This window comes from Macrosteles quadrilineatus, unplaced genomic scaffold (assembly GCF_028750875.1).
Source record: "Macrosteles quadrilineatus isolate MER2022 unplaced genomic scaffold, UCM_ALF_1.0 Scaffold_19__1_contigs__length_3004403, whole genome shotgun sequence".
Classification (NCBI taxonomy): Eukaryota; Metazoa; Arthropoda; class Insecta; order Hemiptera; family Cicadellidae; genus Macrosteles; species Macrosteles quadrilineatus.
In genome coordinates, this window is record NW_026542612.1 from 820,302 (window position 1) to 847,321 (window position 27,020).

The 27,020-nt window shown below is 35.6% G+C and overlaps 1 protein-coding gene across 1 annotated transcript in view; it reads right to left on the reverse strand.

Annotated features, from left to right (window-relative positions):
- Window positions 1–24,898, reverse strand: part of LOC129005304 (baculoviral IAP repeat-containing protein 7-B-like) — a 33,961-nt gene extending 9,063 nt beyond the window's left edge. Inside the window, exons 1-2 of the mRNA XM_054434161.1 lie at window positions 24,458–24,898; window positions 17,417–17,506 (exon numbers count right to left, since the gene is read on the reverse strand). Coding sequence (XP_054290136.1) covers window positions 17,417–17,506; window positions 24,458–24,482 — 115 coding nt within the window. The 5' untranslated portion in view covers window positions 24,483–24,898. The remainder of the gene's footprint in view (window positions 1–17,416; window positions 17,507–24,457) is intronic.
- Window positions 24,899–27,020: the final 2,122 nt, after the last annotated feature.

Consider the following 27,020-nt stretch of genomic DNA (forward strand, 5'->3'; position numbering starts at 1 on the left):
TTTTGTTTTTATTTTATTATGTTAGAAATGTATTTAATAACTATTAGGCCTACTTGCAACTGTTGACACTATTCAATGTATTATGTACAGGAAATGAATAAAGTAGTTTTGAATTGAATTGAATTGAATTGAATTGAATCAGATAAGAAATAAAGGGAAATGTTTTGATACATGCCAAACATCATAAGGAGACTGGAAAAAGATTGGGAGATGGACCATTATTGAACGCAGTTTGTCACAGGACGTGGAACATTTCAAGGCGAATTTGTGGAGATTTAACTTGGTGGAAAAGGAAGTACGCAACTGCGCAAATAAAAAATAGAGACCACGAGTCACGTATTAATGAATTGTCTACTTCAGGAGGCAAATAGGAGAGAACAGGAAGAAGTCTTGGATAGGAAAGGTCTAGAGATGAGAAAATAAGCCTTGATGAGAGAAAAGGAAACCAATTGAGACGTTTAGGAAAGTAGGTAGAACCAAGGATACATACATATGATGTGTCCATTCCAAATGTACTGGCTTATACTATATTTGTTAATTTACATATGTTCTGTTCAGTTGTTATTGTATATATGATGATTGTGATTAAATAAAAAAACTTGAGTTGCTGCATTAAAATGTTACATTACTAAAATATCTATCAATGGCGACGAGAATAATGGAAGATTTAGAAAAAATAGCAGAAGATGTAAATAAAGTTAGGAAATTGAAATCATTGCGAAGAACAGTCAAGTTTCAGCTTGGAAATGTAAAGAAGTATGTGGACAAAGGATCATTTTCTATCAATGAAATCCAAACTAGACTTGATTTGTTAGCTGAGATTAAATCAAAGTATGACCTAATTCAAGACAAGATCGACTTCTATACAGAAGAAGAAGATTTAGAAAATGAGCTAACTTACAGGGAAAGTATTGAAAACATGCTGATTGATACAAAAGCAAGATTAATGGATGCCCAATTACTTCATATGCCAAGTATTCAACATAGCTCTATTCCCAATCAAAATAGTTGCACCACTGAAAATCTACAAGCTAATACACCGATTCCAGTTCTTCCTACTTCAAATTTGAGCTTTACTCCTTACGATGAAAGGGAAAACTTTTCTAATTTTGCCAGAAGACTGGAGGTTTTTATGACTTTAAAAGGTATAAATGATCCTCAGTTAAAAACTTTTACACTTTTACATGCCTTGACACCTCTTCTACATCAGAAACTATACGACCTATGTACACCAGACAATCCTATAAATAAAGAGTATGGGGAGCTTGTGACCTTGCTTGACAACTTTCTAGATCCTAAAAAAAGTATTTTGGCTTTACAACACACATTTATTAGTCGAATACAGGAAGAAGGAGAATCTATTTCAAACTTTGCTACAGAACTAAAAAGGTTGTCAACTAATTGCAAATTCAATTGCGAAGCTTGTGGAAAATCTGTATTAGACATTGTTCAACATGAATAGTTTAAATTATCTATATCTATACTATTATATAAAAATCTAATGGTGTCTGTATGTGTATTACTAATAGGTGCAAAAACTACTGAACCACCTAAGCTTAAATTTTACAAAAATATAGCTACCATACCAAGGACCATTATAGGACTATTCACATTTCGATACTGACCGTAGGCTTTGCCCCTTTGGCTTTTACAGTTCTGAGGTGAGGATTTTAAAAGTAAATATTGATTGGTCTCCATGACTGTGATCAGAACACTAACAATGTTTGTTTACATTTGCTTCAATTCAATGTAAACAAGAAGAACTGCTAAATTGCATATTTCACAATTTCAGACAGCTGATACAAAGAAGTTAAATATAATATTTTCCATAACTATGAGGTAGGTTTATTTTAATCTAACCTTTTATCATGGATTATTTATTCTAAAACTGTCAATGATTATAGAAAAAAAATTCTATAACCGTTGCTGTATCAACTCCGGCTCTGCTTTGGATTTTTCGTCTCAGTTATGAAAATAATGTTTTTGATATGTTTTCATGGAAACAGTATGAAAATTACAATCCCTATAGATGTTTTGTATGAATTTGGAGGCTATTTTAAATAAATTTGAACTGCTTAACATGTGTTACATTAACTTAACATAACTTGCACATCACAATGGTTTTTATATGTAGTTTAGGTAAATTTAGTTATTGTGTTTCGCTAAAACTATGCTTAGGCTAAATTAAACTAAAGAATATCATCAATAACAAAATCGTACGTCATTGATTTTGTGTTCTAAAATCTGTTGTATATATAACTATCTATTTTAACTATGTATATATAACTATATTAAATTATCAAATGGTAATACAAAATACTCTTATTTATCTTAACATAGCTTTCAGTTCACATTTACTTTATTTGATAAATTTATTATTTGTGTTTTGCCACACCACTGATTAAATTAAACTAAGGAAAATATCATAAAACTAAGCAGTACACAGTGTTCTTTTGTTTATAAAATCAATAAAATATCTGATACTACGTTTACTTAATGGTAAGTGTGAAAATTTAAAGGCAATGGATGATGGAACTGATTAAAAGAACTGGTTTGTAAGTTGTTTGTTGATATTTTTGTAGAGTAGAATCAGAGATGCAATGAAACATATACTGTATTTTCTCACTGAGCTAAAATTATAACTGGAGGTAGCACTGCCATGGCAGAAGTCTGTCAAAAGCGAGTCGCTGATTTTGTTAGGTTGGTATAGCAGTAAGTTTTCTTACCATAGCAATAACATGGCTTCTTATAACTAGGTTGGTATAGCAGTGAGTATTTTTGTCATACTTGAATACTTTTAATACTTTAATAATTTTCTTTGAAATGGCGACCATACAAAGTAGGTATTTTAAGCCAAGTATAATAATAGCCATAGCAATAATATGGCTTCTTATAACTCACACCTCACGCAAACATGGCGGCTGGCGACACGCATCTTTGACATTCAGTGCTACCTCCAGTTAGAATTATAGCTCAGTGTATTTTCTATTACATTTTTAGTTCTCGACGCTTTGATAATCATATTAGTTTTGTCTGCTGTCTTTAGTACTAAATTATTTGTTTAACATTTTTTATAGTATAGATATAGTTTCTTTAATATTTCAAAAGACTGTATTGATAAGGCACAAGAATATTTCTAAAGTTTATAACAGCTGACTTAGTTTGGCTGATGATTTATTGTGAGTGAAGAAACTGAAGATTGAAGGATTTGTTATTTAATATGAAGAAGAGTGAAATTTAAATAAAATGTCCATTTAAATTTAATAATAAGTATTTATGCAACTTCAAAATTGAAATTTATAATGCCAATTATAAATACTGTAAAAAAATATGTAATTAAGGGAGATGAAGGTAAATCGTATGTGAAAGTTTAATTCGAAAATTTGGTCAGTTTTTCTCATATCAGCCTACACAAGATTTAAAATTAATCAAAACCAAAATGGTGGTATCCACTACTTACGATACTACTTACGAGACCTTTCTAAAAGCTTTGGGGGATGTGTAATTTTATTATATGCAACAGATGTAAAGATTAAAATGTTTCTATTTTGTGTCCTCTTCCCGTTGCAAAGCACGGGTACAACAGCTAGTTTAGCTAATAAAACTCATGTTCTTTTCATTACATTTATTTAGAAACCAATAAACCAGCTGATCAATGTTAATATTAAATTACAATGAATCATTGCTATATGGATACTAAATTTGCATTCAGCTTTCTAAAACATACTATAATAAGAAAACTATTTAACAGACATGCTTTTACGGCTACAACTCATACGTGGACTTAATGACAAAGACATTAAAACTCAGCTTTTACAGAAATGTGACCACAAACAATTTGTAGAAATTCTTAACACAGCTACTACGATGGAACTTTCAAAATTTGAAAGTACTTTGATATGTCAAAAGAGTGGAAACGTAGACATAAATCAAGTAAAGTTTAAAGCTAGAAATAATATTACATCCAATGAACAAATTCACAGACCTAGAACAAAATCATACAACACAGGATCTTATACAAGTACTGGTAATAAATTTCGTGTAACAGATTTTGAGTCACTGAAAGGAAAATGCTACCGATGTGGGAATATATACCATAGAGCGAATGTTTGTCCAATGATTGATGAAACCTGTAACACCTATGGAAAGATCGGACACATTTCAAGAGTATGCCTTAGTAAACATAAAAACAGTAAAGGGCAAGTTCATTACACTGAAAATAATGACATTTCTGAAGACAATATCCATGAAATTAATTTACTGTCTGAAAAAAAGAGAGATGACAAATTTCACATTGATATAAAATTGGAAGGTAAAAACGTTACTTTTGAGTTGGATACTGGAGCATCACTTACATCGATTTCATATGAAGACTACAAAAGACTAATTCCTTCCAAAAGACTTTACAAGACTGGTGTAGAGCTGCGCACCTACACAGGGGAGATCATTAAACCTAAGGGGGTAACATACGTAAAATGTGACTATAAGAGACAGTGTTTCATGGGAAAAATCTTTGTCATTAATCAACATGTCGATAGGATTTTTGGGCGTGAATGGATGAGAGAAATAAAACTAGACTGGGGAGAAATAAAATCTATACAAATGAATGAAACAAGGAAGCCGGAGCTGGACTCATTACTTGCAAAATATGAAGGTTTATTTGACAAAAACATAGGGTGTATTCCAAACTTTGAAGCAAAACTTAACTTGAAACACAACTCAAGACCTATATACATAAGGGCCAGACAGGTTCCATATGCCATAAGGACAAAAGTTGAAAATGAACTCAGCCGTCTGGAAACCCAAAAGATTATCACCAAGGTAGACAACTCGGAATGGGGAACGCCTATTGTGCCTGTCATAAAAACCAATGGTGACATTCGTATCTGCGCTGATTTTAAAGTTACTTTGAACAAAATCGTGAAAGACGAGAAATACCCAATTCCGAGGATTGAAGACATTTTTTCTACAATGAGTGGAGGCAAATACTTCTGTTCTCTTGATATAAGCAATGCTTATTTACATATGAAAATGGATGAAGAGAGTAGCAAAATGCAAACACTAAGTACTCATAAAGGGTTGTTCAAAGTAAATAGACTGATGTTTGGGGTTAAGGTTGCTCCTTCTCTGTGGCAAAAATTCATGGATTCCTTACTACAAGGTATGGATAGCGTACAATGTTTTTTCGACGACATTTTAGTCCAGGGGTCAACTTACGAAGAAACTCTTCTGAGATTAGAGAAGGTATTAGAAGTTCTACAGAAGCACAACTTACATTTGAATGGAGACAAATGTAAGTTTTTTAAAAAAAGTATCAAATACCTCGGGCACATTATTGATGAAAAAGGTCTACACAAAAGTCCTGAGAAAACTGTAGCGATTCAAAATGCTAGAAGACCTACAAATATAAGTGAATTGAAGACATTTTTAGGCTTGGCCACGTACTACAGCAAATTTATACAAAACTACTCAACTAAAGTATATCCTTTGACAAGATTACTTACAAAAAATGCTAAGTTCATCTGGAGCTCTGATTGTGAAAATAGCTTTCAAAAAGTCAAAGAAGAAATAACAAGTGAACAAATTTTAACTCATTTTGACCCCAATCTGACGGTTACTCTTGCAACAGATGCATCACCTGTAGGACTCGGAGCAGTTCTTTCTCACAGACTAGGAAATGGTACAGAAAAACCTATTGCATTTGCATCACGCACTCTGACAAAAAGTGAAGTAAAATATAGTCAGATTGATAAAGAAGCTGCAGCTATTTATTTTGGTCTAAAGAAATTCTTTCCATACATATATGGACAAAAGTTTGTCTTGATAACCGATCATAAACCCCTTGTGTCCATATTCGATCCTCAAAAGACATTACCTACTATGGCAGCGACTAGAATCTTAATTACGCTCATTTTCTTTCAGGGTTTGACTATACAGTTGAATTTAGAGGAACAGAAAAACACGGCAATGCAGACTTTTTGTCGAGATTTCCACATGAAAAGTCGCTACAAAACTCAATTGATGATTATTCTGTCTTTCAAATCAACCAATTAGAAACACTCCCAGTTACAAAACAACAGATTGCAGATGAATCACTGAAGGAAGAACACCTTAAAACCATCATTCAACATTTAGAAGAAGGAAAGAGCCTTGAGAATCTTGGATACAATGATTATGAATTTACATTACAAGACGGATGTTTATTTAAAGGTAATAGAGTTGTCGTTCCAAAAAATTTGAAATCAAAAGTACTTACAGAAATTCATTTTGGTCACTTGGGAATAGTTAAAATGAAGGCTTTAGCGAGAAGCTACTACTATTGGCAAGGCATCGATCATGATATTGAACATCTGGCTAAGACTTGTAAACAGTGTTGTTTAAAACAAAACAAACCACCTCAAACGACTCCTCATCCATGGCAAACCCCTGATGGTCCCTGGCAAAGAATACATATAGATTTTGCTGGGCCTTGTTTTGGAAACAATTATTTTTTTATTGTCGTTGACGCTTACACAAAATGGGTCGAGGTATTTCAAACAAAAAATACTTCTTCTGAATGGTGTGTCACAAAATTAAGACGATTGTTTTCTACATTTGGAATTCCACTTACTTTAGTGTCAGATAATGGCAGACAATTTTGTGGACATACTTTTGAAACATTTTTGAAGAACTACGGTGTGTTACACAAGACAAGTGCTCCATTCCACCCTTCTTCCAACGGTCAAGCGGAGAGATTTGTCCAAACTATAAAGAAAGGTCTACAAGCCATGAAAGATGAAGGAGGGAATATGGAAATTAAGTTACAGAGATTCTTGATGCAAATGAGACAATCAAGAAACTCCACTGGATCAAACTCTTACTTCCTAATGTTTCAGAGAAATGTGAGAACGAGACTAGATTTGATGATAACAAATAACACACAGTCTTCAAACAGTGACTTTAAATGTGCAAAGGGAATAAGAGACTTTAAAAAGGCGGAAAGAGTTCAAGCTTATGATTTCAGAGACAAGACAAACAAGTGGATGTTTGGTAAAGTAAAGAGCAAGGATGGACAGTTAATTTACGTTCTTGAAATGGATGATGGATCTATATGGAGGCGGCATATCAACCACATGTTACCTTCTAAATTTAAGGGGGAGGATTGATGTGTCCATTCCAAATGTACTGGCTTATACTATATTTGTTAATTTACATATGTTCTGTTCAGTTGTTATTGTATATATGATGATTGTGATTAAATAAAAAAACTTGAGTTGCTGCATTAAAATGTTACATTACTAAAATATCTATCAACATACATACTGGCATTCAGGCTTTTAAATTGAAAAAAATAAACAAAAACAAAGAAAGAAAATCTTTGCTCTTCATGGGCTTCTAATTAATAACAACACAAAGTATATTTGTCTTTATTTGAGAAACACGTAAAGCTCATGAAAATTTATTTTTGCTACTGAACTTTTTGAGGAATGGTTGGGAAATAATAATGATCACATGTTCATAATTCATCTTGGCAGCTTTTTCTTTACAATAAATTTTGAACTACTTAAACTATGCTTTAATTAGGAATAGAAATATTCATATAACTATATACAGTTTTAATGGACTACTCGATTCCCGTACATAGGACGGGCAAACAGTTCGTCATCATAAAGTTAAGTCCATGTTTCCTACAAAATAGTAGCACTTCGGCTAACATCCTTGTTCATTGTTTGTGGGAATCTACATATTGAAGCTGTAGGTGTTCTTCATTATAGGTTGATAACGATAGTAAATTTTCTTAAATCTCAATTTCTTCTACTTGGTGGCGTTCTTTGACTTTGCTATGTTTCCATGGTTAACATATCGGTTCTTTCAATGATTGTCCAGCCATATATTCCAAGATATTTTATGGCCTGGTCATCAGGGTTCCACGGTAGAAAGTTGCCATATACTTATATTTGAATTTCATGTGGCGCTGTATGTTTTTTCAATGAAAATAGTTTGGTCTCACATTTAGTCGAATTTAGGTGAAATTTACACTTGTAGAACCAATCAATGAGATTCCACAATTTAATTCAATTCAATTATTTAAGATGGGGACGCCACTATGTGCGTATTTTAACCCGAAGGATGAGTGGCGCGATCTTGTAGTCTTGTTAGTGACTAAGGCCGACATATTCCTTAGACACAGCTGTTAATTAATAGCCCATACAACAATACAATGGCAACTAAGGGACCTACAGTTTATAGTGGAATCCGTACCACATTTTTCCTTGTAATTAACGAATTGGTCTAATTATCAGGATAGTACTGCGGATAGTCGTAGTACTCACTAGTGCAGACGTTAATCCACACCAGGGAGCATCACATCCACAGTGCATGCCAATAAAAATCCACAATTCGTGACCTCCTAGTAGCCACAGAGTATTGCAGGGAATGTTTAGCTTCCGGCACTGTTGACTTCCAGCAACATTCCCCATTTTAAGCACGGACTGTATTATTTGACTTACTGGGATTTTTGATCTACAGACACTGCAAACATTGTAGTTTTTGACCTAGCGGCACAGGTATAAATTATTTGACCTTCCGGCACTGTTGACTTTCTGCAACGCGTCCCTTTTTACAAACATAGAATAACAAATAAACATATGATTGTAATTAATAGAAATTAACAGGTGTTATGAAATAAACTGTTCTCACAACAAATTGTTAAACACTTAAAATTTAAATCCTATCCATAATGGGGTCGCCGGAATTTTATCCCCCTGGAATTTTACCCCCTGGGCAAAGCTGACGTCACTATGACGTAGTAACCTGAGTGGCCAAAAGTTTGTTCGCGGCCGGAATTTTACCCCCGCGGATTTGAAGTCTAATGAAAATAGTCAGAGTGTGATTAATTAGATTAGCGATAAAAACCGGAATTTTACCCCCTGTCCATATAACTAGCGTTTAGGCAACTGAATTTACCCCCGGAATATTACCCCCGGAATTTTACCGGGGGTAAAAATCCGGGCCGTACATTCTAGGTTTTTATAGTTTGATGTGTTCTGATTAAACTCACAACCGTGAAAATATATGTTTAATTCCGCGTTTAATCCATTGAGCTGATGTCGCGAAACTCAAAAGTTCGCGGCCGGAATTTTACCCCCTGGTTTGTGACGTCACATTTGCCCAGGGGGTAAAATTCCAGGGGGATAAAAATCCGCTACCCCCCATAATGTTATTCAGTTACAGCTTCTATGTAAGCTATTGTTTTATCATTAGAACTAGTGGCTTGTAGGGGCAATAGCCCCTATATTCTAGTAATTATTGTGCACATATTATTAGTCTCATGGGTTACCCTACCTTGAATTATCATTTAACTTTTAGCGAATTTCCCATATAGGGAATAAGCTATTACCGTAGTACTCATGGTAAGACCTGGACCCTGGACCAATATAATTTTTCATTTTGAGGTCCCTAGAGGCCAAAAACACCATCCGTTCAAATTCATATATATATATGTGTCCGTTAGCGCGATAACTCGAGCAAAAATGATCCGATTTTGATGAAATTTGGTACAAACGTGTAAACCTACGTTTATTCGAACGAGTTCGCGAACCAGCATAATCGGACAATGGGAACGGGGGTTTATGGGGGGTTTTATGGGATAAAAATGGGTTTTTCCCATTTTTTACCCTAAAAACAAAAAAATTTGCAATTTCTTTTAAAACCGTATTGTAGAGCTTAAAAAAAGAAATAATTTAGTATATTGAAGCGCTGTTGTATGCCTAACGGTCACGGAGAAAATTCAAAAATAGTGTAATTTTAAATTCCCATGTTATTCTTATGGTGAAAATGAAAACTGTTGTAGTTTACTTGTTTATGGATATATGTTGATAAAATTTGGCAAATTTATTTATTTTATTTATTTATTTATGGTCAAAAAACACTTTTTACCTTCCCCGTAGCAGCATACCTAAGCACTCGTTAAATCTAATGTTATTTAAATTGGGAATAGCCTAAATATGTCATGGAAATCTATATAATTAATACGCTACATGAAACTTTGTCGGTTGAACTCCTCCGCCATTTATTAACCGATTTCATCCATTGACGTCTCACTGGAAAGAGCGTGTCGCGTAGATTTGCAAACTGGCCTTACATTTTTGAAAAAGTCCTTTGGGCTCTGCCCCAGTGGCTTTGAAAGTTCCCATGTTATCCTTATGAGGAACATAATTGTTTACATTTTGATCAGCTGTATAATTTAATTGCTGTTATTTATTTTTCAATTCAATGATACGCATTGAGTACATTTGTTTACTATTTGAGTTTGTGTAAACATAACCCCTAAGACGGATCGTGTTAGTATGGTTTTATCTTATATTTGTGCATTTATAGTGTTTTTGTTTACCTATAATTTGTTTAGACTATTTGTTGACGAAAACGAAACATAGACAGGAGGCGTAATCGTGATAACGACCGCAGCTACAGATCAGTGGCACGTATTAGGCTTAACTCATCACAGTCGGCACCTGACCCTGGACACACTCAACTATTAGGTTACAAATGCGCCCTAACACTACCCCAAAACGACTTTTTGTTCTCAATTGGCCCTCTATCAATGACCTGTGTTGCCTGTACAGCGAGGCATTTAGAGAATGAGAAAACCGGCCGGAATGCTTTAGGTTTATCAATAACGAAGATAAACATGGTCTGAGTTACACACCGGTAATCTTTGAGTTGATTCTTTTAAACTCATTGTAAATATGACTGTTATTCGTTTTGAAATAACTCCTGTAATACATTGCAATTGCTCGAATTCGAGCAACATGTACGCTAGTATTTTATTAATAATGTAATCAGACAAGTTGAAATTTGCTTAGTCTGCAGGTTTGCTGCAGCGGAGGTATTTTTATTATGATATGTATAATAGTAGTTATTACATACCTGCATAATCCGTTTTGATGTCTGCTCTATTTAAAATACAAATTCCAAAGGACATGCAGTGTGTTTATAATACAACTAAGGAACAGTTTCCAATAACAATCTTCATGACTAGTAATTAAACATATATAGATTTCTTAAAATATAGACAAATTCACTTAGAAAACACATATAGAGATAATGTCATCATCCAAATTGTAAAATGCTAATTCTATAACAAAATCTCTCTGAAACAACATTTGTTGTATAGTATCCATTTTGGTCTATTCCTTGGCCTTTATTTGGTTCTAGTACTATTACATCATCTACTCTCTTTACCCATCTAAAAGCAACATAAAGTTGACCATGGGTAAACACTGCGATTTTCAAATAAATGCCAACTTTTGTGAAGGTTCGGCCTTGCGCCACAATTTCACCAAATCAAATTGCGCAATGCACCACAATGAATACACCCATCGTTCATTGGCCCTGCGCTGTGTAATGCAATCTCATTTAAAAGTGGTAATCTACAGGAATAACTTCATGTTTATCCGATGCTCATTTATTCTTCTTCCATTAATATGGTGCCAAATCTGGCGCCTGTAGTTCTCATTTCGAGGAACAATACATCTGAGTGGTAGTCTTCGACATTATACATTACTACTGTGCAAGCCATTGTATTAAGTATTAAGTTTAAAAGTATCAAATTGTTTGTTCAAAAGATTTTATCTAATTTTCACTTTGTGTTGTTTACTACTTCACTAAAAATTTTACAATAACAAAATAATGCACATTCAGGTGTGGTTATATTTTTTCAATTTATATAATCACAGCTATGTTTGCACTAAATAAAAATACATCAAATTAGATTCCCATGCTATTTAAATGAGAATTGTTTTATTCCGTAACAACCTGTTGGTGCATAATTAAGAAAAATGAATCATTTTCCCCAAAATTTCATGCCCAGACCTTTAAAATGAGATCCCTCCCAACATTCTACGGCCTCCCGTTCGCTCACAATTTCATTGTAAAATTTTGGGCTTAACACGTTGACTGCTAACGCCGACTCTAGTCGGCGTCGCTAGCACTTCAATGTGGCACGCGCCGAAAAACGTCGGCACCAGACCAACAGAAATATATTGAGTCAATGTGAGCTTAGCCTCAGACGGAGACGTTATAATCGTTGCCAGCCTGCCAGCTTAGAATGCGAGCTTTACTTTGGTGTAGGTTGGTACTAAAGTTTCCCGTAAAATCCTGTCTGGCAATGCTTTTGTCCCGGTTTCGGGGATTTTTCTCTTCAACCCACATTACAAAGACACTGGATACGGATCCGTGCAGTGCTGCTACCTTTGGGTGTTTCAGTGAACTACATCCACTCTCGGGGTAACGCAGCACAGTCACCACTGCTCTTTTGTGATTCGTCAGACTGAAATATATGAATGCCAATTGCGTTCGCTGATTCGGTTGCGTGCCGGGGCTTCGCCCGCCACTGGGGAGCGCCTGTACGTTGTTTTCAGCAGTCATCGTGTAAAGGAATTAGATATATAGATGATGAAGTTTACAATACAAAGTAAAAATTAACAAAAGCAATAAATAAAATTATTTTATTCAAGTAAGGATTGATATTTTTCCATGGTTACAGTGCCTATTATTTTTTCTTTTTTTACTTTCGTGTAGATATTTAACAAAAAATATTGCTCATTCTTAAAATAATTTTTAATACTATTTCCTTCAAATTTATTCCACAAATACAAACAGTTTCAGCTATTTCTGAAATATTGATATCTGACATAAAAACCACTGACGCTAAAAACCAGCCAACACAGAAGAACAACTGCATGCTAATTATATATGTTGTCGCTAATTTTAGTTATTCGCTAATTCCACCTAATTCAATCAAGATGGTGGTCGCCAAACCACTATTGGTTGATGAGCGCTAAATTAAAAGTTTCCGGCAGCCCCGCCTTCTGATTGTCTGTTACAAGAATATTATCAATGGATAGTTAATGGTTGCGCGATAACAGAATGAATGAAGAAATATTTTTATTTCTCATAATACTACATAATAACGTGTAAATAAAAAACACATACTTAAAATTCATAACAAACTTATTAAAGCAAAATTATTAAAACTAAAATGAAAAGGCATTTTTGTTTTAGGCTACGGTATTTAATTATGAAGACATTAAGTAGTACAGCATTTGATACAAAAGTAATATTCTTGTGGATAACCAAAAGGCATATTAACCTGCTTGAAATAATTCAGTTGGCCTACATTAATTAATTATTAGCTATGCGATACTACACTGCAGCTTGCGAGCAGTGCTACTCGCCGCACCGCGCCATAAAACTGAGATTTAGTCGCTCTGTTCAACCCAAAATTTTAACAAAACTAAGCATGATAGAAAGAAAAGTTAAATACAAACAGTAAAGTATATTTAATTATCTACAACTTTCTCACAGACTAAACTTCTCTGACCAACAAAAAAAATTTTAGTAGGCGACTAACTTTTTCAGTTCACTTTTCCAAAAATGTTCTAAAAAATGTGTCTGTTATGTGTTTTTATAATTAAATAATATATATATATGCTACCAAACGAAATTTTAATTTTCAAATCCATACCATTGACATGAAGGGTTTATTCCCTAGCTCTGTACCAAATTTCAAAATTTTATCTCAATTGTAAGGGTGTAAAAATGCTGTATATGTAAACTGCGACCACTAGTTCCGTACTACCGTAATGGTGAAATGGCCAGAAGTTAATGCTCAGTGCGACGTTGCCAATTCTTGCTGGCCGCGGCCCATAGTTAAAAGGGGCCGTGGCGGAGCCCAAAAGGATTTTTGAAATAAGGCTAGGCTTATAATTGGGAATATGGACTATTAATCATAATGCAAAATTTCAGCCCAATCCAACCAGTAGATAATGTGTGATGGAACTTCAAACAAACAAACAATTAAACAAACACACAAACTTTCACATTTATAATCTATATAAATAAAATTAGAGTTTTGTCTGTACTTTGCTCAGAATTATATACTTTTAGGTTATTTTTACGTTTTATACATTAAAGAAGCAGAAACGAGTCTTTTCTCTATTTCTGTCTGTCTGTCTTTCCCTTTGTCTGTAACACTCAAGATGGCATTTTACGCAATCTTCTCCGTGAAAACCAGAGTACCTATCAAGATCCAAGTCATTTTAATGTATTCACTGGATTGGCGAGAGTGTCTTTAGTGATTTAAATATAGCCTCACTACTTTGTAAATAAAATTACGGACGTTAAAAAATGCAGTTTTGTGCGACTTTTGTCAAATTTTCGTTCAATTTTTATCACATAATCGTCTATGAAATAACGAACAGCTGTTCGGATCAAGATTATTTTTTCTAGCTGTCAATGATATGTTTACAAATGTTGTTTACAAATACCCCAACCATTTCGAATCACGTTTTGAAAGCAAATCCCAACCAAGTGAGATTAAAAACGTTTTTCTTACATAACGGATATAATTAATCGCAAGTGCAATAATATAGTCTAATAGTGTAACCGTAAATGAAATTAAATAACTAGACATCGTCCAAATCGGAACCAGAAATTCTTTGAGTATAAAATGTTTCTTGAGTTTTGACAACAAGAAAGAAGACCTTGAATCAGTGTTGTATGGGGCTGGACACTGAAATGATCGTCGCCAATAGCTTACAAAAAAGGTTTCCACTCATTGACGGCGCTTCAATGGCGGTTGTGTAAAGTGTAAAGTAAAAAATCACAACTGCAGTGGGTGATTGTAACAGAGGTTTAACAGAGGAAGTGCTAAACTCGCTTTTCCAATGTGTCACTTTCTGTTTCTACTCACCGTGTGATGCAATCGCTGGACCATACAGCCAATAGGCCCATAGCTCATATCTTGGGTACGTAAGCCTACATATTTATTCATAACAACCTTTTTGACGACGATCCTTGATACCGGTACTTTTCCATAGAATACATGGCCTACCTACTTAAGAAATATAATTACAAATGACCAAAACCCCAACATTGTGTGATTTTCGTCACATTTCCTTCTAATGTTAATAGATATACTAATCATTGTTTAGAGAATGCGTAATCTATTAAATAAAAAAAGTTGTTTGGGTAAGGTTGTTTTTTTTTCAAACTGACACCAATAAGTTTACGCTATAACTTTTTACGAGAAAATCCAAAAGCAAGAGATCAATAACCACGGGACTAGATATTAATGTATTTAATTGGTCGGATGTACTATAGTTCTTAGGTAGGTTCTTACGTAGGTACTGGTTCTTTTCCTTAGAACCGTTGGTAGCTGCTAGAATCATTTTTACGTAGGTGCCAACACATCACTGTAGTTTACAAATTAGTTATCGTTGGTGTTGCACCTTATTTATTAGAGCCGTCCGTATTCAATTTAAGTGATGTCTTAACTCTGTATAAGTTTTGCTTTTTCTGTCTGGATTCCAAATCTTAGCTTACCCGGTATGCTAAGAAAATGATAACCTATTTGAGTAAAACATTTGTTGGGCAAACCATCATGAATTGTTTACGCTTTTATATTGTTTATGTATCAATAGTTCGTGGCCTTTTTTGGATTGTTGTGTGTATGTCTGTTGGTAACGCATTAATGTCCTTATTTCTCAGTGTTTCACGGAATGGACAAGAGCACCTTTGATACTGAAAATGTCAACCAGAATAAAGTGTTAAATGGTGAGGTTGAGGTAGTACTTTAAATACGTTTAAGTTAACCGATGTGGAAAGTAACTTTCAATTATAGGCCTACTTTAGGGCTACGCTTCATGGATCTATAAAACATTTTTTAGTTTAATCATTGGACATATGGACCATAACGATCCGGGTGACATTTAATTGCGAAGCATTTATTTTGGCTTGAACTGTCAGATACTGTATTTGCGAAGGTTTATATATAATAGTTTTGCCAGCATATCTGCAAATATGCAAACTAACTGCTGTTCTTAATCTTAATATAAGAAGGTTTCAACTGACTACTATAAGATCCCCGTGCGTAGAACGGGCACACAGCTAGTATTATTATTAAGCATGAAGTATGACTAGTGTACCTGTTGCGAATTTGAGCAATTGCTAAACTGGCGTTATTTTAAAATCGAACAACAGTCATAATTTCTGGTGACTTTAAAAGATTTGAATCAAAGATTATGGAAATACTAAAAGATGTACATAACAGATCGATATAATCAACATTTCTTGTAAATATCTTAATATGTTTCAAAAGCTGTTCTTGTTTTTTGGCGTTTTGTACAAATAGCCTAACTCATAGCCGCATTAGGTTGTCCACAATAATGATTATAAATTCTAAAAAAACATTAGCCTATTTCTAATTCTTCTCCTTGGTGGTGTTCTATGACTTTCCTATGTTTCCACAGTTTGCAAATCGGCTCTTTCAATGATTACTAAAAAATACAGCACAGTGTTAATTCAGTGTTCTTTGAAGTACCTATATCAAATCATCCAGGCTCTCTCGCTTTATTCCATTGTAATATTTACGCCAACCCAAATTCAAATAGAAAATATTTCATTTCAACCAAGTCAGTAAATGTTTGTAGCAAACTGTTAAATTAGCAAACTGACTGTTTAGGCCTACAATTAACATATGTTCTTCTTCTCACTTTTAATATCTGACAACAGCTGGAGTTTCGTAACAATGTTTATTTCCCATGTTAATCTTATGGAGAAATACGAAACTTTAAAGGACCCCAGGGCCTCACTCTCAAATTATTTCCATAAAAATAAAAGTTCCTGCACAACTTGACGTTACTCTCTTTCCAATGACACCAAAAACATGTCAATCGGTTCAGTAGTTTTGTAGGAGTAATTGTCACAAAAAACTTGCTTGCGTATTAAATAAGTACTAGTGCACCTGTTGCTCGAATTCGAGCAATTGGAAAATATTACAGGCGTTCAAAACTAATTACAGTCATAATTTCGGATGAATTAAAAGAGTCAACTCAAAGATTATGTAATCAATCACTCCACCCCAGTTATCGAAACTGCAAAGGAACTCACTCTGAAAACGAAAGCTCTTGTGTGTAAGTGTATCATGTGTTTACTATGAACAGCTGTAATTAACACAAATAATTTGTCTGTTTAAGTAAACAAAATGTTTTCTTAATAAGAAATAAATACTTAATAAGAAAAGAAAGAAGAAATTCTTAATAAGAAATAAAGAAATAGGATTTTGATGGCCTGTGGGGCAAAGCCCGAGAACTTTTATTACAGGAATTGGTGAAAGGGGGTGTCTACACAAAAAATACTTAATTTTGTCACATCGTTTGTAAAAATCTGATCATTATTAATGGAGTAGTAGTGTTTCGTAGAAATCGCCTTTGCGTATTATATATAAGCATGTAGATTAGTTATATGTACCCCACAGTCATTGTTGTAATTGGTGATAGATATGTAAAATATTCCTTATCACAAAGGTTTAACTTTCTAACATTGCCTCTGTTTGTTCCATTGCTAGTTATACATGAATGAAAGAATTACTTACATTGTGTACAGCGGTTGCACTGTACTCTCCATGAGAAGTTTACATTGTGGCAGTTATCACACGTCCAGTCATCATCTCGCTCTTTAAAACCTGAAAATATTAGAAGAAAATAAAGTATTGAATTTTGATGTAAAACATCTTTTCAGGAAAACAGAAGGCAATAGTAGGCCTTAATCTGATATCGTACACTAGACTGTGGTAGGATAGTCTTAAATTTTTAGTGATTAAATGATTAGTACAGTGCAATTAGACCTAAACCGGGACACCAAAAAAAAAGGTTCCAAACCAGCGCCAAATTGTTAAATACACTTCCCTCAATATGTAAAAAAAGTTACACTGATTTGAGTGTCGGGTTAGGGGGGGAGGGGGTGAAAATGGGGTGAAAATAGGACCTTTTTTACTTTTCCACAAATTACTCCAAAACGATCCATTTTTCTCAAAATACAATTTATTCATAAGTAATTTTGTAAATTGTTTTAAATAGGCTAATACTTTTCATTTTCCTTTTTAACACAAATATAATGACAATTTAACTAAATATGACTTACTAACCTGATAAGACAAACCTACCTAGATACGTGAACAAAGTGAACTTTCTACCGTTTGAATTCTTAAGTGTGTTTTATCATTAGCCTAATCAGTTATTAAGTGAATATCCGTGTTACAATAGTTATTTGTGTAACTAGTGGGCGAAGTGGCACATTGCTGCGCACGAGAGAAATGCTTACGCATGAGCTGCAGGCGAGTTTAGAAGGTTTCTCGAGTGCAGCAAGGCACTTTGCACTCGTGTTACACGTTACATTTTTCCTACAGTTACTATAAATCATATAAATTAGTCTTTCAAACACTATACAACACCTGTTTAAGTAAGGTTAAATCCAATCGTTGAACGAAATGGGAAACACTGCAACAGCTGATTGTAATTGTAATATTCTATTGTTAAGTGTTGCAAACCTATTTCTAAGCAAACACGAATTACGTACATAATGAAAGCACACCGTTTTGTGTTTTTGGTTGGAAATTGTGGGACAAAAGTAAGTATATGTAACAATTAGCAGCTTTTTGAACTATGATCTGTGCAAGGAAGCCTACTTTGTCGAGTGACGCATAGCGGCACGCTATATTATATAGTGTAAGCATTTCGCAAAGCCGGGCTGCATGACATCTTGTTGCCTGCCGCGACTGCATCAACGCTCTATCCCCACCTCCCTACTCTTCCCTCTTGTTCTTGGTCTACGATCCTTCGAAGAGAAAACAACCGATTTTCAGGGCGTCCGTTCCGACAAATGGATAAGTTACAATTAGTATAGTTATGTAGATAGATATAAGTATCAATTATGGTTGGCTAAGTCAGGTAACAAGCGGGGAGCCTTTCTGGCTCACCCGGCCATTGAAATGTAGGAAATCATAACTCAGTCGGTTGGTTGCCTTCTGCAACCAACCTTTTCAATCATGAAAAACTGGCAAGCTGGCTAGGCAAGTGTTCTGATCTGGGTAAAAGGTCTCCGTCCCTCTGGTCCCCAGCAATCTTCCTAATTTTATTGGTAGCAGATTCAGCAAGCTTAAATTAAGTTTGGTCCAGACACACCAATTCCTAACCTATTAGCATTACCCTGTTTATTCCCTCCTGATTACCCGAATTCCCACCGATCTCCCTTCCTGGTACCATACCATAACCCCGGTAATACCCCACCAAACGGCCCCCCGGCTACATATGGTAGCAGAGCGTGGTTCACTTCTCCCAGCATGATTTAATAAAAACCAGACAACTGCACAATAAAAAAAAAATTGAAATCAAAGGAACAACCAAAAATCACCTTAATACCTCTACAATTTCCCGCATATCAACCAAGAAGAAAAATCTGTAATTATTAAAATATCGTGCACATTTGGACAATAGACATTCTGCACCTTCCGTCATCAGCCAGCGATGCTCCGGCCTTGTCCGCATGAATCATCAGCACACATCTCTACCTACACTCAACCTGCTGCCTCAACGCTTAGCCCATACCATCAGCACCTCTCAAAACCTAAACCTGCATCACCAGAAGACACACCAGCAGATCTCAATCCCCCACAGTGCACTTCTACAATTCCTTAGGAAGAAAACTTTATTTAAAAAAAAAAATCTTTTGTGCGTGCAGTTGTCCGTCCCTTTTTATTTCACAACAGAAAGCAATTCAATTCAAATTTTTGCCAGGTTAGGGAAACAAGCTGTCGTCCCCACAATGCCTTCCTCTTTTCGCAGGGGGGGTGGATCCCGCTCTCTGCCTAGGTTGGTTCAGGAAAATCCGGTGGTCCGAGGTGCCATTTACAGCCAGGCTGGTCAGAACCTTCAGGCTTCCACATCTGGAAGCAAATTGAACAACAAACTTCCCCACCAAAAAAAAAAAAAAAAAAAAAACAACCAAACACCAAACCAAACCCTTTCACCAATCTTCGACAAAACTGTTCTGTTCCTTTTTTGCTTTTGTCGTAAGGGGGGTGGTTGTGACGCATAGTGGCACGCTATATTATATAGTGTAAGCATTTCGCGAAGCCGGGCTGCATGGCATCTCGTTGCCTGCCACGACTGCATCAACGCTCTATCCCTACCTCCCTACTCTTCCTTCTTGTTCTTGGTCTACGATCCTTCGAAGAGAAAACAACCAATTTTCAGGGCGTCCGTTCCGACAAATGGATAAGTTACAATTAGTATAGTTATGTAGATAGATATAAGTACCAATTATGGTTGGCTAAGTCAGGTAACAAGCGGGGAGCCTTTCTGGCTCACCCGACCATTGAAATGTAGGAAATCACAACTCAGTCGGTTGGTTGCCTTCTGCAACCAACCTTAACAAACATGAAAAACTAAACCACATGTTCCCAGAATGTAGCTTAGCAATTATCAATCAAATTTGTACATATTCATATACATATACCATTCAGTATTCAATTTACATATTATTTCCCTCACTCATCAATATTAGTAAGTAATATCCAAGTTCAGTTCATAGTTGGAAGGATAGGTTAATACTTGCGGTTTTGACTTTGTCGCACACCAGTATTCCAACCAAACAACACAAAACAGCGTGCTTTCATTATGCGTGTAATCCATGTTCGCTTAGAAATAGGTTTGCAACACTTACAAATATTACAATTACAATCAGCTGTTGCAGTGTTTCCCATTTCGTTCAACGATTGGATTTAACCTTACCTAAAAAGGTGTTGCATAGTGTTTGAAAGACTAATTATTTATATGATTTATAGTAACTGTTGGAAAAATATAACATGTAACACGAGTGCAAAGTGCCTTTGCTGCACTCGAGAAACCTTCCACACTCGCCTACGGCTCAAGCGTAAGCATTTCTTTCGTGTGCAGCAATGTGCCACTTCGCCCACTAGTTTTGTATGGTTATTGGTTACGGAGAAAATTGTAAATTAAAAATTCCCATGTTATTCTTATGGAGAATAAGTAAACTGTTGTAGTTTGCTTGTTTATGCATTTGGATCAAACTTGCCCAATATATTTATTTTATACTAAGCTATTAATATTTTACTAAAAAACACTTTATTACCCTGTAGGCAGCAAACCTAGGTGCTAAACCTAATGTTATTTGAATAGATTTAATTGAAAATCAAATCAGGCAAATGGAAATTCGCTTAGTCTGCAGGTTTGCTGCGGCGGGGGTATTTTTGTTATGTCCCGGTTTGCTCTTTTTTAAAGCTAATTGCACTGTACTAGATCTTTTTTCTTGTGGTTCTGATGGTTGTTTATGACGTGTGCAAGTAGTGACGTCAACTAATACTTGAAGGGGGAAGCTATGAGGAGACAATATAGACAATAGACAATATTCTTTATTACATATTCATCGAGAAGTACCTGGGGACCGAGCTTTGCTCGGGGAAAATCATTAGTTTACTCTGAAAGCAGTTTAGTATTGCAGATACATTAATCCACTCCCAAACACCACACTGATCACCTTTACTACTTCCTTCACCACTCCCTCCGTTGTGGACCTGTTTGCCCTCCTTCCCTATACCATTTTAGAATTGCAAATACATAAATGCCACAGACAGTTCCCACACTCCGGGCAGCACGCCTTGACTACTTCCCTCACCACTTCCTATGTCACCAACCTGTTTTCCTCCCTTCCCACGGCATTTTAATTTGCAGATACCTTAATCTAATCCCCATTAACAGTTCCCACACTCCAGACTGCTCACCTTTACTACTTCCTTCACCACTTCCGACGTCGCGGACCTGTTTCCCCTCCTTCCAACGGCATTTTAGGATTGTAGACACCTTAATCTAATCGTCATAAACAGTTACCACACTCCGGACTACCGTACTTGAATGTACTACTTCCTTCCCGACTTCCTACGTCACGGACCTGTTTCCCTCCCTTCCCATAGCATTTTGGGACTGTAGATACCTTAATCTAATTGTCATTAATAGTTCCCACACTCCAGACTGCTTACCTTTACTACTTCCTTCACCACTTCCTACGTCGTGGACCTGTTTCCCTCCCTTCCCATAGCATTTTAGGATTGTAGATACCTTAATCTAATCCTTATTAACAGTTCCCACACTCCGGACAGCTCGCCTTTACTACTTCCTTTACTACTTCCTACGTCGTGGACCTGTTTTCCTCCCTTCCCATTGCATTTTAAGATTGCAGATACCTTAATCTAATCGTCATATACAGTTCCCACACTCCGGACTCCTTGCTTTTACTACTTCCTTCACCCATTCCTACGTCGCGGGCCTGTTTCCCTACCTTCCCATCGCATTTTAGGATTGCAGATACCTTAATCTAATCGTCATAAACAGTCCCCACACTCCACACTGCTAGCCTTTACTACAATCATAGATAAAAAAAAGTCCTGCTACAATGTATCGAGTAATCTTCAGTATAATCTTTGCTCAATAGTAACAACTGATGTTTTTCCTTTTGTACTGTATTTTAAAATTGCTAAAATACTGTGGATAGACTACTTACAAGTCTTTTGTTTACTTTTTCCTTGTTATTCAATTCAACCAACATGGTTACTTAGCAACCCATAAGACTAATGTTAAAAAAATGTGACTTTCAGTTTCATTTTTCTACGTAATTCGATTTTTGTTGGCATTTCTAAGTGCAGTAAACTCGTTTTTAGGCCAAAAATAAGCTATTTACAAGATTTGAAGAAAATTGTCGGAGCCGTTTTCGAGATCTTTCTGCAAGCAAGCAAGCAAGCATACATACAAGCAAACATTGCTCGTATTAGAGTATAGGATAGGCCAAAAATAAGCTATTGGCTGCACTTTACTTGACGTCCTACACTCTTTCGAATGAAAATATCGATCGATATATCGATTAATCGATTGCTTCATTCGATATATCGTTTGGTTAGTTAGGTAAGGTTAACCTAACCTAACTAACCAAACGATATTTATTGAATGAAACAATCAAATGAAAATATCAAATCGAAAAAAACAATCGAATGAGTGTAGGACGTCAAGTAAAGTGCAGCCAAGCTATTTAGAAGATTTGAAGAAAATCGTCGGAGCCGTTTTCGAGATCTTTCTGCAAGCAAGCAAGCATACATACAAGCAAACATTGCTGGTATTAGAGTATAGGATAAGTAGCCTACAGCGTCATATTTACAGATGGATTGTACAGAAACATTTCATTTTAAGGTCCTGAGATGAATTCTTTTTCGGTGTAGAAAGGTCTTTCTAGCAGCCAGTCTGTAAGTTTTATCTTAAAAGTGCATGAATTATTTCGCTGTTTAAGTTGTTCTGGAAGGAGGTTAAAGTATTTAGCTCCGTTGTAGATTGGTTTTCTTTCAGTAGGCCTAAGTGATAGCTTGTGGATTGGAAGGGTGAAATCTAATGCATGTCTGGTGTTGTGATGGTGTAGGTCCTTATGTCTGGTTTGTTGGGTATTGCATGTAGGATGGTTTGATGGATGTGGAGTGACACCATAGTGGGTATCTTTTGCTCTTTGAACGGTCCACGGCAGCTGTCTTGTTGTCCAATGCCAACCAAACACCTGTTGTTGGATGAGAACAAGTTCTAGGTTGAATGCAGTGGATCCTCTATGCCATATCACAGATGAGATTCAAAAAGAGCGAAATAGGCTACCTTCGCTGCATCTGTTCCACTTATTTGTTTTAACCCCTACAAACGCAAGTAGCTAAAGAATTATATTGTATAATGGTTCTATGTGAGGTTTCTATGTTAGTTTGGAGTCAATATAGTCATGCCAAGGTACTTTGTCTTGATTTCCTTTTCAGACCAGGTAGGGTGATGTCTGTGGTGGCACTTCTGTTGTTGAAAATAATTTGTACGGTTTTATTTTTGTTTAGAACAAGGTCATTTTCTTTGCAGTACTTAGTGTTTGGCCTCTAGTTGAAATGTGCTAGTGTGTCTCTTTCTAATATTTCCATTGATTTATTTGCAAGAGTGATGACTGTGTCGTCTGCGTAGATGACCGTATGACAGGGGCCTTGCAAATCTTCTGGCAGGTCGTTTGTCAGGAGTAGGAATAGTACTGGTCCCAGTCCCTACTGACCAGGGTTGCCACCCGTCCCGATTCTGCCGGGACAGTCCCGATTTCAGTTCCTTATGCCCGCATTTAAGCCTAATCCGCAAAGACTCTGTAGGAGGAGATGTATATTTTACCAACGCCAATTAGATAAAACTAACATAAATTACTCATGTTATGCTTTTATTTTGCGAGGGGCTCCAACTTAGTAACTTAAGTGGAATGTAAGTTACGTCTAGTAATTTACTGATCAAAATGTAACTTACTAACTTATAATTCCTAAGTTACAGAGTCTTCGCATCCTGATTAAGTTTAAGTAGGTAAGTATTACAAGTATCGCCCACAACAACAGATTTTAGTTTTCTGATGATAAGTCTCGGGAAATGAAAACGCCGATTTAATTATTTTAAGTTTAACTAGGTTACAATAATTTAACTGTAATTATACTTATTTACTAAATAATACGTTTACAGTAGCCTACTTTTTAAACATGAAAACAAATAGGACAAAAATTATTCCAAAAACTCACTGTGTTTTCTTCCTCTTCCACTCATTCTCTGATGCCAACGAACTTATTTGGGTAGGCACTGCTGCATATGATACTCCTTCGTCGAATACTCAAATGAATAGGCTAGGGTAGATAGCAGGTCAATGGACTAGCCTTAATAAGCCTAGTCTTAGAGCACTAGCACAAGATGTAGGGCCTACCTACTACCTACTAGGCTACTAACCGTTTGGAGACGGAGTACAGCCCACAGCCCACAGAACACAGACAGAACCAAATCTGGGTTCTGTGATAACAGAGGCTACACGTTGTGGTTTAGGTTTTGAGTTTACTCCAAGAAACTGGTTATGTTTCTGGTTAGTTAGTGGTTCTGACTGGTTACGTTTTCATGTTGATGACCCGTTGTTTGTTGGCCGTCAGTGACGACGACAACGACAACTGAACTACTGAGTACTGAGTACTGACTGAAACTGAACTGAACGAGTGAACGACGCTGACAGTGACAGTGACGACAGACGACACCGACGACCACTGAGCTATAATTCCAACTGGAGGTTAGCAACCGTCGTGAAGTTAGCGGCTCTTTTCATCGGCACTTTTTCGGATTGTAATTGATATGGGTTGGTACGCCTGCCGACGCCACAAACGTGTTTTGCAGGGATGTCGGAAAAACGATTCAATGACAATACGGTGCGAAATGATGTTTTTACATTTATATAATGTCAATTATACCTTGATAAAACGTGCATACACGTTAAAACTAACTAATTGAAGTATTTTTAAATGCATATTTGAGACCGTACTGTACATTATACGTAGCTATGGCCTAACATAACGCGATCAATTCAAACAACGAACATAAAAAAGTGCATAATCTTTTTCCTAAGCCCATCACATAAACTTTGAGCTATTCTAATGGTAATATACAATGTGTAGAATAATCAGTATAAATATGATTGAGGCAGTCCAGTAAATTACGAAGCTATAAGGCAAAATGTATATGGTTGATAGGATCTTGCATCGGGAAAAAGTGCACAATGTTGACCCTAAGCCCATCACATCAACTTTGAGGTATTCTAATGGTAATGTACAATGTATAGAATAATCAGTATGAGTATGATTGAGGCAGTCCCCTAAATTACGAAGTTATATGGCAAAATGTATATAATTGATAAGAACTTGCATCGGGAAAAAGTGCACAATGTTGACCCTAAGCCCATCACAAAAATCAGATCAACTTTGAGGTATTCTAATGGTAATATACTTTGTGTAGAATAATCAGTATGAGTATGATTGAGGCAGTCCCCTAAATTACCAAGTTATAAGGCAAAATGTATGGTTGATAGGAACTTGCACTAGGAAAAAGTGCATACTCTTTTTCCTAAGTCCATCACATCAACTTTGAGGTATTCTAATGATAATATACAATGTGTAGAATAATCAGTATAAGTATGATTGAGGCAGTCCCCTAAATTACCAAGTTATAAGGCAAAATGTATGGTTGATAGGAACTCGCACTAGGAAAAAGTTCATACTCTTTTTCCTAAGTCCATCACATCAAATTTGAGGTATTCTAATGGTAATATACAATGTGTAGAATAATCAGTATGATTATGATTGAGGCAGTCCCTTAAATTACGAAGCTATAAGGCCAAGTCTAGTCTAAGACTGCCCAGACTGGAAAGGCTAACTGGATATGAGTACGGCTATCGGTTACCTGGTGGGAGTATACCTATGATACATAATTTATTATGAGCTATCCAAAAATGTATAACAATATATATTTTAATTTTAATCTACAGTAGTGGAAATGTAATTATTTCGTACAGTAGCTTTAATAAATAGAATTAAACTTTTCCAAGTCTATGGTTGATGTCAATGAGTGTATTATGTGTAAAAATTGAATATAATTTAATTATCCTTCTGATGGTATAATTAGTTTGTGATATATTTATTTATATATGACCAACATAAACCATATTTATTTTGCCTTATAACTTGGTAATTTAGGGGACTGCCTCAATCATACTCATACTGATTATTCTACACATTACATATTACCATTAGAAAACCTCAAATTTGATGTGATATACTTAGGAAAAAGATTGTGCACTTATTCCTGACGCGAGTTCATATCAACCATATACATTTTGCCATATAACATCGTAATTTAGAGGACTGCCTCAATCATACTTATACTGATAATTCTACACATTGTATATTTCCATTAGAATACCTCAAATTTGATGTGATAGGCTTAGGAAAAAGATTGTGCACTTTTTCCTGACGCGAGTTCATATCAACCATTATACATTTTGCCATATAACTTCGTAGTTTAGGGGACTGCCTCAATCATACTTATACTGATTATTCTACACATTGTATATTACCATTAGAATACCTCAAATTTGATGTGGTGGGCTTAGGGTGAACATTGTGCACTTTTTCCCGATGCAAGATCCTATCAACCATATACATTTTGCCATATATTTACGTAATTAAGGGGACTGCCTAAATCATATTTATACTGATTATTCTACACATTGTATATTGCCATTAGAATACCTCAAATTTGATGTGATGGACT